Source organism: Chlorocebus sabaeus, chromosome 15 (assembly GCF_047675955.1).
Source record: "Chlorocebus sabaeus isolate Y175 chromosome 15, mChlSab1.0.hap1, whole genome shotgun sequence".
Classification (NCBI taxonomy): domain Eukaryota; kingdom Metazoa; phylum Chordata; class Mammalia; order Primates; family Cercopithecidae; genus Chlorocebus; species Chlorocebus sabaeus.
Window position 1 is genome coordinate 80,954,074 of NC_132918.1, and position 14,017 is coordinate 80,968,090.

The window sequence follows — 14,017 nt, forward strand, 5'->3', positions numbered from 1 at the left end:
GGCTCACTGCAACCTCTAGCTCCTGGGCTCAAATGATTCTCCCACCTCAGTCTACCAATAGCTGGAACCACAGGTGTGCACTGCCATGCCCTGCTAATTTTTGTATTCTTTGTAAAGACAGGGTTTTGCCATGTTGCCCAGGCTGGTCTCAAACTCCTGAGCTCAGGCGATCTGCCTGCCTTGGCCTCCCAAAGTGCTGAGATTATAAGTGTGAGCCACCGCTTTGGCATGGGCAAGGTATCTTTGACTTGCTTGTATCTTACTTTTTAATACAGAGTTTGGGGTTCTTAACTTTCCCCCTGATGCTATTACATTGAGTCTAAAGAGGTCACTATGTCTTTAATTAACTCCTTCAGAGAAATAGAGTCTCAATAATTCCAATATCCAGATAAAACATTATAAACACAATCAACTGGTTTCCAATTATGAGAGCTGAAAAGTAGCAACATATAAACTCATAATGTATATCTGAACTAACCTCACTTTCTTTTACATACCTTACTTGACTCCAGCCAATAGTAAAACCAAATTAAAGGAAATAAAAGAAGTCAGGATATTTAGTGTACTGTAAAGAGTCCTTCATAGGGATGCCAATGGCACATCATTTTTCCTTGTTTCCCTTTCATATATAAATGTCAAGTTTTTTAAAAAAGGTATTTTCTCAAAAGCTTTATCTTTTAATTGTCTCTTTTTGCTTTTTCTTAAATGTTTTCGCACACTTGAAATTCAGGATGCATGTTAAGTGTAGAAAGGTTAAAGCATAAACTATTCTAGAAACACCTTCACTGAAATGCTCGTAACACTGAGGAAACCCCATGTCTAAATCTAGCCCTTTGACTTAATGGAAGGAAATTATTTCTCCAGCAAAACGAAAATAGAAACCAATATTCTGCTTGCCTTTCAGAAGTGGTTACATTAGCAGAATCTTTTAAGTCAATAATTGGTTATTGAAAGGTTATTATTACTTCTTTAGCTTTATTTTATCTTAAAATTGACCTGTTAAGTTTCTGTTTATCCCTTTAACAGGTCATTTATTCATCATTTGGAAAATCTACATATATAGCAGGATGTGTATTTATTTATGTTTAGAAACTCAAGTACTTTGGAAATGGTTTTGTGTGACTTCCTAAATACAGTCACCCTATTATAGGATCACACTACTATATCTTGTCTAGACTTCTCTTTTCTATTTGTTTAAATTTAATTTGATCCACCTTTCCTCAGCATGTAATAGTAATGGAATTTTATCCTCCCTACATTGTGCATAAACACAAGATAGAAGAGAAATGAATGTTTGGTGAATAGAAGCTAAGAAGAAAGTCACTGATTTTCTACGTGAAAAACTGGGGAATATTAGATGGAGCTTAATTTTTTTAAATTAGCTTGTCTTCTGGCCTTCCCCTCTTACTTAAGATTAATAATTGATGGCATTTCTTCAATTTTGAGAGTCTTGCAGTCAATCTCTTTATTTCGTGAGAGTTTATCATTACCAGGTAATAATTTCAGGATTGTAGCTTTATGGCTCTCCCATTCTTAGGTGGATCGTATGGAGTTTGCATGCTCTGCTTTGATTTGAACCCTTTCCCTTGGCTTTTGTTGGTTGATGGCTGCAACTCTGCAGCTCCAGAAGAAACCACTAGCTCAGAATCCGACGGCCACACGTTTCTCCAGCGGTTTCATTCACATTTCTCTTCTTCCGACCTCCATGCCGAACAGACTAAACCTAAAATCCGGAGACGCCCTGAAGGAAAAATACCCTATGCGGCATGAGAATTGCTTACTTTTCTAATCCTAACCTACCTTTTTCCTTTTTTATTTCTATCTTTTGTGCCTATTTTTCTTAATTCTTTTCCCCTATGAGGGGCAAATTAGTTTTAAAATCAGGCAAGTATTTGGGATCCCTCAGCATATCCAGAACGTCTGATCCAATGCCTTTTTTTATTTTTCAGTCAGTTTGCTCCCAGGAAAGCCTTTTTGTGGAAAACAGGTAAAATAAAATTTACTTTTCCATGTCTTTAGAGGAACAATGTCTGTCATGTGTGTCCTGTATATTCATAAATATATATCCCATATATAAGTGTGTGCTTGAATATATGTATTAGCAAATACATATATCTATGCGTACACACATATATATTCACACGTATATGTTATTTAACACATCTAAAAATTATCTAATTTGGAAAAAATTTTCCCTCAGTTAATTCCAAACAGAATTGTAAAAATTTTTCTCATTTAAAGTCTCAATTTCTGGTCCTTGCAAAGGTAAACTTCCTATTACCTTCACCAGGCATTAAGAAGAATAAATATTGAGACATCACAGGAACTTGCAGTTTCATTGGCTTATTTAGCAGTCTGCTGGAAGCAGGTATACATTTGGTATTGTTGGCCACTTCCTGTGCCCTATAATGATATATAGCTATACAAGTAACGATTGGAATAATATTCTTTCCAGTTTTTTTATTCTAAACAATCTATTCATCTTCATAAAAGACTTGACCTTGAAAATCTTATCTAAACTGGCCTAGATTTAGCAGTGTACCTGGCATAGGAGTTAGTAGGGGGAGGTAGTTGTAAAATAAATGGGTTATAACATTTAAAGAAAATCTTGGAGATAAGAGCAAACTTTTCAAACCTAATATACACCCTTCAAAAATCATTCTAAATTGACATATATATTAAAATACCCCATTGATTTAATTGCAGATACTCAGGGCAAATTAAGGAATCCACATTAACTGCACTAATCACATTTAAGAGGCATCAAAATGGGCAACTTGATTGGAAAATATGGTGTCTATAAATAAAGTGGTGGTTAATTTTATTTCAGGGGTTTGCCTAATGGGTATTCCTATACCATTGATTAAAATGGATACTGATTAAATGCCAGTACTCAGAGAAATTTAAACTGGGCATTAAAGATGATTGGCTTAAAAAATTCCATCATTCATATTTGCAGTTGGAAATCTTCGAGTAAGGTGACTAAACCCCTTAATAGCATAATCTCTTTTAGAAGAGGAGATAAAATTGAGAAACACACAAAAGGGATTCACAGAAAACTTCAAAGTCCATATATATTTAGACAAATATTCCCTGTTTACATTAAAACCAATCATCTATAAGCATTGACATCTTGCAGGTGATTCTAAAGGATTCCAAAAATACTCTATCTTTGCCAAAAAGATTAAGTGAGCATTTACAATTCAGATTCATGGGAAACCTTATCCTCTAGTCTCCTAGTCAATGATTTTCACTATCTTCCTCCCTAATCTTATCCATTTACATTTGAGTATCCCTTATATTATATTGGATTATATTCAACGTTGCAATAATTGGTCACATATATATGTATTGCATATGTTAACAGGTCTTGATGGTCCTGGAAACCAAAAATCGAATTAAGTGACTTCCCTCCAAAAATAAATACATTTCTTGGATACCGACCTCTGGAATGCCAGTATTTCATTATCCCAAAATATAAAGAATAGTTTTAATATATTCCTCTAAAAAACACTACTAATATATGTAATTAAATCTCTATTATATCTATATCAATCTCTTTTCTCCTTTTCTATTCCCTCTACTTCCTCTTTCCTTCCTTTCCCCTTGCCTGGCATCAATGTCTTAATCCTAGGGTAGAGATCTTAATCCTATCAAACTGCCATTAATTTATTATGGCAAAATTCAATATCGTGTAAATAAATCTTTGTATGGGATTGATGTGTGCTGTAGTAGAGTACACATCCATTTAACACAAGGCATTTAGTACCCTTAGGCTTTATGTCATAAAAATCATGTTTTTCATTTCCAGTAGGCTCTTGGAAGACAGTAACATATGCAATGAGACCTATAAGAAAAGACAGCTCTTTCGGTTGGTATGGTTTACTTTCTTAAACTGTGTTTTTTTCAGATTATGTGGTAGAATCAATGTTAAATACTAGTGTACTTGTGTCAAATATATCTGTTTATTTTTAAAAGTCCAGTTATTTCTTTGTAAATCTTATTACATAGCTGGTATGGAAGTCATACTGGGTAGTATGAGATATGCGACTGGCAATCTATCACTTTGTCTACAATTCATTAGGCTTCTTCTAGTTGTCTGCTTTTCCAGGGCTAACTTTGGTAGCACACTGTTTTAATTTTCCCAAATTAACTTTAGTAAATTACTCTGAGTTAAATTTTCCCTGACAGATTGCAATTGTACGTACATTCTCAACACTGGAAAATAAATCAATGACAGCCCTATTTGGGTAACTAACTTTTAATTTTATCTGTTATAATATTTCAAACAGCGTGTTTTCAAGGGTGAATTTTATTTCTAAAGAAAGATATGAGGTTCCTTCCAATTATAATGACCTACTTAAATTAAAATCTCTGTGGGCTAAGGGGAAAGGATGATAAATTTTTTTTAAGTTCTATACTAGACTAGAAGCTCTATGAAAGCAGAGGGACCATACCCATTTTCTCACTGCTCTATTCAATGTATATCTGACATTGACATCCATTGTAGAGCAAAGTGTACACAGTAGTATAAGTATACTCAGTATCCACTATATATATTTAATGTGTTAATGTGTTTATGAATGTTAGGATTTACCTCCATTGTAGGAATTATTACAAGAACAACAACAACAAAAACTCTTACCCGCTTGAAAGAAAATACTAAGAAAAGTAGATGAATTGAATGTTGAAAGAGTGCGTTTTTGCAATAAGTCTGGACTTTAGAACTCATTATGAGTAAAGTTAATTTATCCTACACTTTGATTGAAACAAAAAACAGAAGCTTCTTTTTGGACTTCCCTCACTTTTCTAGATTGAACTATGAAGTTTATGAAATCTTCCTTATGTATCATTAGACAATGAATTTTCTTTTTCACACTTGAAGATTTAAGAAAATAACTTTGCACTTCTTTTGAAAACTCAGAGAAAAGCTAAAATTTACCATTACTCCTGTGCTCACACACTATGACCTAGTTTGTTTAGGCCAATATAGATAAAACATGGGTTCTTGTCCCCTAAAGGCCAATTAGTTTTACATAATCCCAAATCTGTTCCCAAGCTAGAGCTACCATATACTCAGGTTAGCCATCCCAAATATGGATTTCATCACTCACCCAAATCACCAAGCACAGAAACTCAGAAAGGTAACTTAGCACAAAGTCATTCACACAATTGTAAAAGCAATTCAAGATGTACATCATCCATAACCTGTGCAAAAAAGATACATTTAGACATAAAGGAAAATAAATATTTTCAGTTGCGTTAATCAGCACAGAAGCAAAGCTTAAAAGATATGCTTTATAACTACCTTGGGATGAAATTCTAGTTACTTACAAGAGGGCCAGCTCCAATGACCAGATATCTCATTACTACCGTCTTCCTGGATTCCAGTAGGCGAGGACCAAGACTGGGCTTAGGAGAGAAGGGAAGACACCTGTGCATGTGGTTTTCTACAATGCCTATGATCCCACACCCAAACAGATTTGGAATTCAATACTGGACCTCACTTCACCGCTGTTAAGATGATAGTGCAGTATAAAATAGAGACGTACAAAATATATTTTAATGTATAAATACCTAGGAATCATAAATTAGAATTATACATTATTTTTGAATCTCATTAATGCTAACTCCCTAAAGCAGCAACTTAAATTTTCCTTTTTAAATGCACAGATTATGGCTTAGGACAGTGATTTGAGCTAGTGAGATACAGGCAGAGAAGTTAAAGAAATCTTAGGTTGCCTTATTGAGCAGGTGATGTGGCATAAGTCTAAAGGAGCTTCTCATAGCTCTAAAAAAAAGCTCTACAAGGGAGAAGGGTATAGACTAAAACACACTAAATTGAACCCAGAAATAGTGGTGACTGCCTTCTTTACCCAAAAGGCTCAATCACACAGGTATTTACAGGGAGTCTGGATTCCTGCCATGGAAGTGCAGAGTTCACGGCTAAAGAGATAATTGAAGCAGTATTAGTAATGAGAACAAGGGATCACCCTCATATGGAGAGCTTCCATCTCATGAATCTTGTACTCTGAGGCTAAGCACCACTCCCAAATCATCAAGCCAGTGTTTTTCTATAATAAATATTTTAAATTAGCTGCAAATGAGATTATTGTCACATTTCTGGTGCATTCACAGTTGCTAAATAATGATTTTGCTAGAGTTTGTAAAAGACAGTTTGACATAATCATGATTATGGGAGAAGAATGAAGTTGAATTTGGAGATTTAAAGAGAAGACAATCAGAAATGGAACACCAAGCCATTGAAAAGGCTATTCATTTCTCCGCTCTATCTCCCATGGCTTTCTTGAATTTCAAAGGAGTTTAAGAGGTAAAGCCACCTGGTCATTGGTGAAGGTCTGGTCGTTCATACCTGCAACTTGGTTTTCATCAAGTGGTTCTTATTTCTAAAACCAGTCATCCCTGTGGTACGGAGAACAGAGAGAATGTTTGTAAAATACTAATAGAGGATGGCAGGGCACTGAGTATTTTCATCTAACCTTCCACTCGAAAGTGCTTTTTGTTTTGTGAAAATTCTGTACCTCTTCCTCCCTTTGCTTTACAAAGTTCCTGTCACAAATCAATTATTTCATTTGTATTTCTTGGATCCATTTACCTTCTTATGTTTGGCTGAAATAAAAGAAAAAGTTGAGTGAGTAAATTTAAAGCAACACTTAAATTTTTCTTTGTAGTCTGTACAATTTTGTCAGTGAGTATTTCAATCACATGTGTGCACTTCAAACATCTCAACAGCACATTATTGTCTTTAAAATATTTTTCAATGAAGCTACCAATGACATCTGAGAGATTTGAATCAATGCTTAAATATGCCACATTGCGAATATGAATTAGGTGTTATATTTACTGATCGAGATTTATATTCCCTTTACTTATTTATAATCCATTAAAATCTTAAGGTATTTTACTGATGCATTATTTTTATCTTCAAAGAAAGCTTTGAATTTATTAACAAAATTATGCTTTAGACAGATTGGAAACCAATGAAAGTGCAAATTTCATCAATTTTCTCTATAAAGCACATGTAATTTTGCATATTTCTGAGAGATACTCTAAAGTCTTCAAACTTCACTTCTGACTATTGGATCTCTTCCTTTTTCTATTTGAAGTTTGAACAATTGTGTTCTTTCACCTGAGGAGCTTTTTTTGTTATTTCCATTGTTCCCCTTGGAAAGTTTTGTGTCAGTGTATAGTGTTTACACTGTTGTTATTTTCAAAAGTTTTTCTACATGAAAAGAATTAAAGGGTTCTTTCCTCTGACCATGAAGGTTAAACGCTGGACAAAATTCTTACCATAGGTTAATAGAGTAATTTCCGTGATTTCTACACTATCTGACAAAGCCTTGGTGATTTCAGATGCGTATCTCATAAAGCTGGAATATGAATTAACAGCTTCTCTGGATCTGTGTGCATTTTTCCATTGACAATTATTTTGTGCTACAGAGAGAGAAAAAGTCTTCTTTGGTGGGAGTTACTTTTGGAATCATTGAAGATCACAATTACTTCTGAACATTAATTAATTATTGATTTGAGTCAGGAGAACTTATCCCCCTACTCTCTTTGCAAGAAAAATTAACAATTATATTTTATACCATGTCTTTCTAGTTGTTTCTCCTTCACTGACAGAGGGATCATGTGACATTTCTAGGTTTGGTTTTTCTGTTAGTAACCTGTGTGTTATGTGTGATGTTATCTGTCTATACATCATCGAAGTATTTGTAACACTGGGAGGCAACTGGTTTAATGAAAAGGGTTGGTAGGAAGGGTCTTGTGTGGATGACCTTCCAAGGAAAGCCTTGCTCTGTGCCTACCCACACCATTCATGTAAGGTAATCCTGTCCCTGTGCATCTTTCTGGTGGTCATACTCCAGGGGCAACAGAGATGGCTCAGGGAGAACATCTGGGAGTCGACAGAGCAGCTCAGAAAATGAACTCAAGTGGTCTGACCACCAAAGGGCCTGGAGCAGCACAGACTCCGACAGTTCCAACCGCAATCTAAAGCCCGCCATGACCAAGACGGCGAGTTTTGGGGGCATCACGGTGCTGACCAGGGGTGACAGCACTTCCAGTACCAGGAGTACCGGGAAGCTGTCCAAAGCAGGTAGTTAGTACTGAATGTGTTTATGTCCTGTGGTATTTTTTTGGATTCTACACAAGCCATATGGTCACCATTCCCTCTTTCAGTTGACTGATAATGATAATATTAATCACAGGGATAGCTGGAAAGAAGGTACAGTTTAAATAGGCTACTGCCTCTTTCCAGTTATGTGCCTAGGTCAAGTTATTAACCTCTCCAAGCTTCAATTTTCTTATCTATAAAATGTAGGTTATGTAATGCTATTCAAACCCACCTCAGTAGACTTAGTGTTTAGGTATTTAAGTACTTAAGTTTACTTACCTAATTTAAATTTACTCAGTAAACTTAAGTTTAAATTGCATTATTTATATAAAAATGATTACCGTGGCACCTGCATTACAGTAACTACCTAGCAAAAGTTTGCTATTGCTTTTAAATTTAATAATATGAATTATTCCTTAAAAACACACTGTACGATAATTATAATATTAATAGCTTTTGTTCTTGCATTGGAAGGCTGTTAGTACGATCCTGGACCTTTTTTTTTATCCATCCTGTGCCTCTGTTTTCTTCACCTGATAAATAGAAATAATAATAGTACCTATATTGTAGAAATATTATGAAGACTAAAAGAGTCAGTATACACAAGGCAACTTGAATAATGTCTGGCAAGTTATAAGCTCCCAATAAACTCTATCCTTATTCATTTTTATTATTGCCATTTAATATTTGCACCCCTGCTTTGCAGATAAGACAGGTGAGTGTCAGAAAGGTTTAGAATTTCCAAGTTACCAGGTGCTTGTATCTTTTGTTCCAAGCGAAGCAAATAACGTGATTCTGAAGTAGGTTGTTCAAGTTTGCATGAACAGTCTTTGGAAGGTGAGTGATAATGAGAGATCTAGGAGAGCCATTAACTTGAAACAACTTTAAACTGATGGAAGCATACACCACGATGCTTACATGAGTCTGCAAAATGCACTCATGGTCTGCCATTTCTAGCTCTTCTGTCTCCCAAAGATTATTCTCTATTGTTTTTGAATTATTTTCGAATGTTCACAATTAAAATACTTCCTAAAATCTCAGGAAGGTGACAAATGACCATTCACTGGCACTCCATGAGCTGAAGTTTGCGATTTTAGTATGTAATTGTTTTGGCTTTGTTTTGGTTCTGTCCTAGAGAATCAAATACCCTGACACTCTCTTGGGTGGGGGGGTTGAGAGTTGTGATTCCGTCGTATGCTCTGGGTGACAGATTGCACAGGTGGAGCATTCAGGATCCTGAAGTGACAGGTGAGTGGGAGGCCAAGGCAGGAGTGGGATGAAGAACGGAGAACCCCAGTTAGAGTTTAGACACGGGCTGCCCTGGACTGTGGATATTTTCCCAATTAAACTTTACACTCATGTTAGGTCCTAGGGGTTCCCCACCTCCATGCAAAATCTGGGTTCATTTGCTGATGGTTTAACATAATTAGGTTGTTGACAAATTCTTCCTGAAACTTATCGCACATTTTTCTATATAAGGAGGAAGATAGCAGCATTTAGTTGCAGTCACTACATTATACACACACCCTGATTCTCAGAAAGATTCAGATGGGTTCACACTGCCTCTCTGCAATTTTTATTCACTAATTGGTGAGTTCTTGATTTCTTACTCTAATTAATTGCTCTCATATTCCACTATTGTAGCAACTGAAGTAAAAAAAATCCACTGTGGTACACTTGAGCTCTTGTAAACTAAGATAGGTTTAACAGTTTTAAATTTCCTTAAGATGCGAAAACCAAGTACTTTAAAATGGTGCACTTAAAAATTCCAGCACACCAAGAGAGCTCTTAAAATTTTTAAATTAATAGTCATTCTCCATGCACCAACCCCCAATCACTTCCAAAGCAAAGCTCTGTGGAAACATTTAAAACACTTCAAAATGTTAAAATGCCATGTTCTTTGAAGAATGATTAGAGATTGTAAGTGCTTCAGATTTTTTGTTCTTTTAATCTAAGTGTCTCCATTTGAAAACTTGTCAAAGTGCAGGCATGGAAAGGGAATAAAAACTTAAAGAAGATCAAGGTAGGATGTCAAAACAAACTTACAATTTCCCAAGATGGATTTATGAAGCAAAGCTGTCAGTTTTGCTGTCATGGAGCTTCACAAGAGCACCAGTTTTCAGTTTTCTACCTAATTGTTCACAGTGGAATTGCAAACTTTTTTTATGACCTTTTAGAAACCAAGTCTGGAGTTGTGACATTTAAGTTACTCTTCTCCTCCTCTAAGAACATAGATTCTAGCTTTAAATAGATAATAATGAGACTTTTTCCACGTTGGAAACACGTTTTCCTACATTTTGGAAGGAAGCATATTACCGAAGTATGAATGTACAAGCACGTTCTCTTGAGGCCTGGGCTGTCCACCAGATGCCCAGCATACATTTCTGGAGGCAGGTGATGTGATTGTATCCTCCTTACCGAAAGCACTTGAATGATACCTGCGCGGCAACCTCAGCTGTTTCTTGTTAACAGCAGTGTGGTTGAGAAATAAGAGTATGACATCTGTTGCTTACCACATTGGCCTAGCTATACTGTCACTATTGTTCCCCCATCTGGATCTTCAAAGCAGGGTTTCTCAACTTTAGCTCCATCAGAATCACCCAAAGGATTGGATAAATCCCAGATTGCAACACTCACCCACAGAGTTTCTGAGCCCGAAGGTCTCGGATGGGGCCTGAGAATTTGCGTTTCCAACAAGTTCCCAGTTGATGCCGAGCTGCTTGCCTGGGAACCACACTTCAAAAACAACTGCTCTAGAGAAATAAAATGTTCTTTTTGTTTGTTTGTTTTAATGATTTTAGGTGGTCTGGCTTGTTGTTTTCTGGATGCAGGGCTATTCCTGCTATTGTCACATTCCTTGCCTACATCCTGGAGTATTTTTTGATCCAATGCAAGACACCCCGTGTTTCTACCACATCCTTTTCTTTGTCTTTATCTTTATTACTACATTAATACATCCTGGACATTCTCTTGCTTCTTGTAATTTTGGAAGCTTTAGATTATTCTACTGAACACTGATCCCCTGAATCTGGAAATATTTTCTTGAATTATATAATTCAGAAATAAAACCTTTATGATTTGTGGTCCTCATAAAAGAAAAATTGCAGAAGATATTGCAGGCAAAAGAGAATTTATTCATTATTATTGCAACAGGGATCAAGACAATGATCTTTCTCTTTAGAGAGAGAACTGAGCCCCACTGAATCAAAAAGCAGGAGAGTCTTCAAGCACTGGGGTGAGCTAGTGGCAAAATTTTGGAGGACATTATAGAGGAAATTGGGTGATGTGATTAGGCTATATGTGCTTGCTAATTGGTACTGTGGAAGTTAGGCTCCTATCCTCCCACAGAAATTGAGAGATAGGGGCTCTATTTTTCATGACGATTAGATTTCAAACGGATGGCTCCCAGGTACTTAAGAAGGACCTTCCTGGATTGTAAAAGTGGCTAGAGGCTAGGAGATTTACATCTCAAAGGGGCATAAATGCTGTAAGGATAGGGAGGTGAGGAGCTTCTAGCCTAGAAGAAACCAATGAAAAGTTTGGTCAAGCTGAGGGGAACATTAAGGTCATCTTCCTTACCATTGCTCACCATTTAGTCTGGTACCTTATATTTTACAAAAGGGTATGTTGAGGTCTAAAGTAGCCACTTCCTGAAGAAAGCACAGCTAGTAAGTGGCAGAACTGGAATTAAAACCCAGTATCCTTCCTCCATGGGAATGTTTCCTCTGCTCCAAGGGAATCTGCCTATGTCCTTCCCCTTCTGCCCTGTCCTTTCCTGGTTTTTCATTTTGTTTTGCCTTGTGATCTCCTTTTCTATCTTTTATCATGTTTCCCAGTTTCTGTTTTTCTCTTGAGAGTTCACCTGAGTCTCTCACCCAGCCACTCAGATATCTTCTTTTATCTCCTCCCTGTGTCTACCCATTAGGGTTCAGCTTCAGTTTCTGAGCTTTCCACTGTGAGTAGCGTGGAATTTTCATCTAGTATCTCCTAAAACTTCGCACAGGCTTGGTCAGGGCCCTGGCCCCCATCTGGGCCTTGCTTAAATGATAAGAAGATGAACATGACCTATAGGCTTAGAGAGCCATCTGTGGAGTCAAGTTGCCTGGGTTTGAGTGCAGATTCTACCACACACTGAGTTTTGGGAAATTTATTTAACGTATCTGAAGATCAGTTCTCATCTTCAAAGTGAGACTGCTGTAAAAATTAGCTTAGACAACTCATGTAGAGAAAGTAGCACAGTGCTTGTCACATAGGCATACTATATAAATATTTATCATGGTTATCATTAAACCTCTGAAAAAAGGAAAGCAGAAATACTTTTCACTTTCAGGCATTCTAAATCTTAAAAGTTCTCAAATGTCAATTTCATTTTTAAAAAAATCTTTGAACACTTCTAATCCTGTGCCTTTTACTAGCCTTTGTGTTTTATCACAGACTTTAACAACACCGGCTATGTGTGGAATATGGCTCTCCCTGGCCTTGGTGATTGATATTCAAAGCCAATCAGAATGGCCAGTTACTAAATCCTGGCTGTATGTTCATTGCTGAGTCATCCTTTTGAAGAGGTTTGACTTTATTTTCATCTTTGCACATGCAGAGAATTTAAGCCAAATTTAGGTTTCCTTCCTTTCACCTGTGAAATCAAATCATTTACATAGTCTTCTCATTTCTCCTATTGACGCTGTTTCTTTTCCCCCAGGTAAGGGAAGGGTATACTATTATAAATCAGTGATTAATGGCCATCCTTCTAAAGCCAAAATTAAATTACTCTTTGGATTGGATTGTGACAATTCAGTCTGTCTGCATCAACCCATCCTTCCTAACACACACACACATGCCATCACTAGCTTACAGTTCAAATCTGAGTTAGGACGTGCTCCCTTGGCCCCAACTATTTTTCGGTGCCTAGCCCCTCAATCTGGAGATGAGCTGACTCATGTTTGTATAACATTAAATCCCTGGGTACAGGAGGTTTTGTTGAATTCTTTATGTTGTTGCTGTTGACTCTAGTGTCAAATGTGTAACGTAGCATCAAATTATACATAGCAGGTCCATAAATACACACTACAGTCTGCATTGGGAATATGACCACAGAGTCATAATTTCAGTGATACAGCCTCAAAACTATTATTAGCATTTTCAATATTCTTTTTACATTTTTTACTTTTTCTCCGCATGCCTTATTCAGAGCCCCATCAGCACTCTAAACCACTTCAATGGAGCATCCTGAATTGACATAAAACTATCGTTAGTAATAAGCAAGTCATGGGGAAAGCAGAGAAGATGCCCAACTGAGAACACTTGTGACAGGTCATGGTATATACATATGTACAATTTCAAGAGGCAATGTGGGGTCGTGGTTAAAGCTTGAGCTATAGATCAGTCTGCATAGACCAAATTCCAGCTCTGCCATTATCTAGCTATATGAGCTGACCTGAGTTACCTAACTTCCTTATGCATCAGTTTCCCTATCTGTAGAGGCAGTATTAGTTATTATTTAAGTGTTTATTCAAGTGCTCACACATACTAAGTTGTCAATAAATATTATCGTTCTCCTAAAAATTATCATGCTCTCCAATTGCCCCTCTTCTCTGCACTTACATGTTATATTCCTATCACTTATTTTAAAATAACTCCAGTTTAATTTAAGGGCATAATTTAGAATCTTGAAAATAGTGTTAGTGATGGATTATATATTTTGACTTTAACGATACATAAGAACATATTTTTAATAACATAATTAATGGTGTAGGCTGATGATTTAATCAACTTCGTGTACTACATTCTTGCAACCTATGATATTACCCAAGTAATCTATTAGTTTGAATTTGCAGTAATATAAATTTTACTTAGTGCATTTTCTCTTGGCTGCTCTGGGTA

The 14,017-nt window shown here is 36.3% G+C and overlaps 1 protein-coding gene across 48 annotated transcripts in view; it reads left to right on the top strand.

Annotated features, from left to right (window-relative positions):
* The window catches only part of ARPP21 (cAMP regulated phosphoprotein 21), a 157,087-nt gene that overhangs the window by 75,907 nt on the left and 67,163 nt on the right, over positions 1-14,017 (top strand). For 12 of the 48 annotated variants that reach the window (XM_038003017.2, XM_073023724.1, XM_038003015.2 and 9 more), the window contains 3 exons: positions 1,950-1,987; positions 3,812-3,871; positions 7,890-8,119. The exons of 1 other annotated variant lie outside the window; for it this stretch is intronic. In XM_038003017.2, the coding sequence (XP_037858945.2) occupies positions 1,950-1,987; positions 3,812-3,871; positions 7,890-8,119 (328 nt within the window). Of the gene's footprint in view, positions 1-1,949; positions 1,988-3,811; positions 3,872-7,889; positions 8,123-14,017 lie in introns of those variants that run through there. 35 more of the 48 variants (XM_073023720.1, XM_073023718.1, XM_073023729.1 and 32 more) reach the window with 8 other exon arrangements.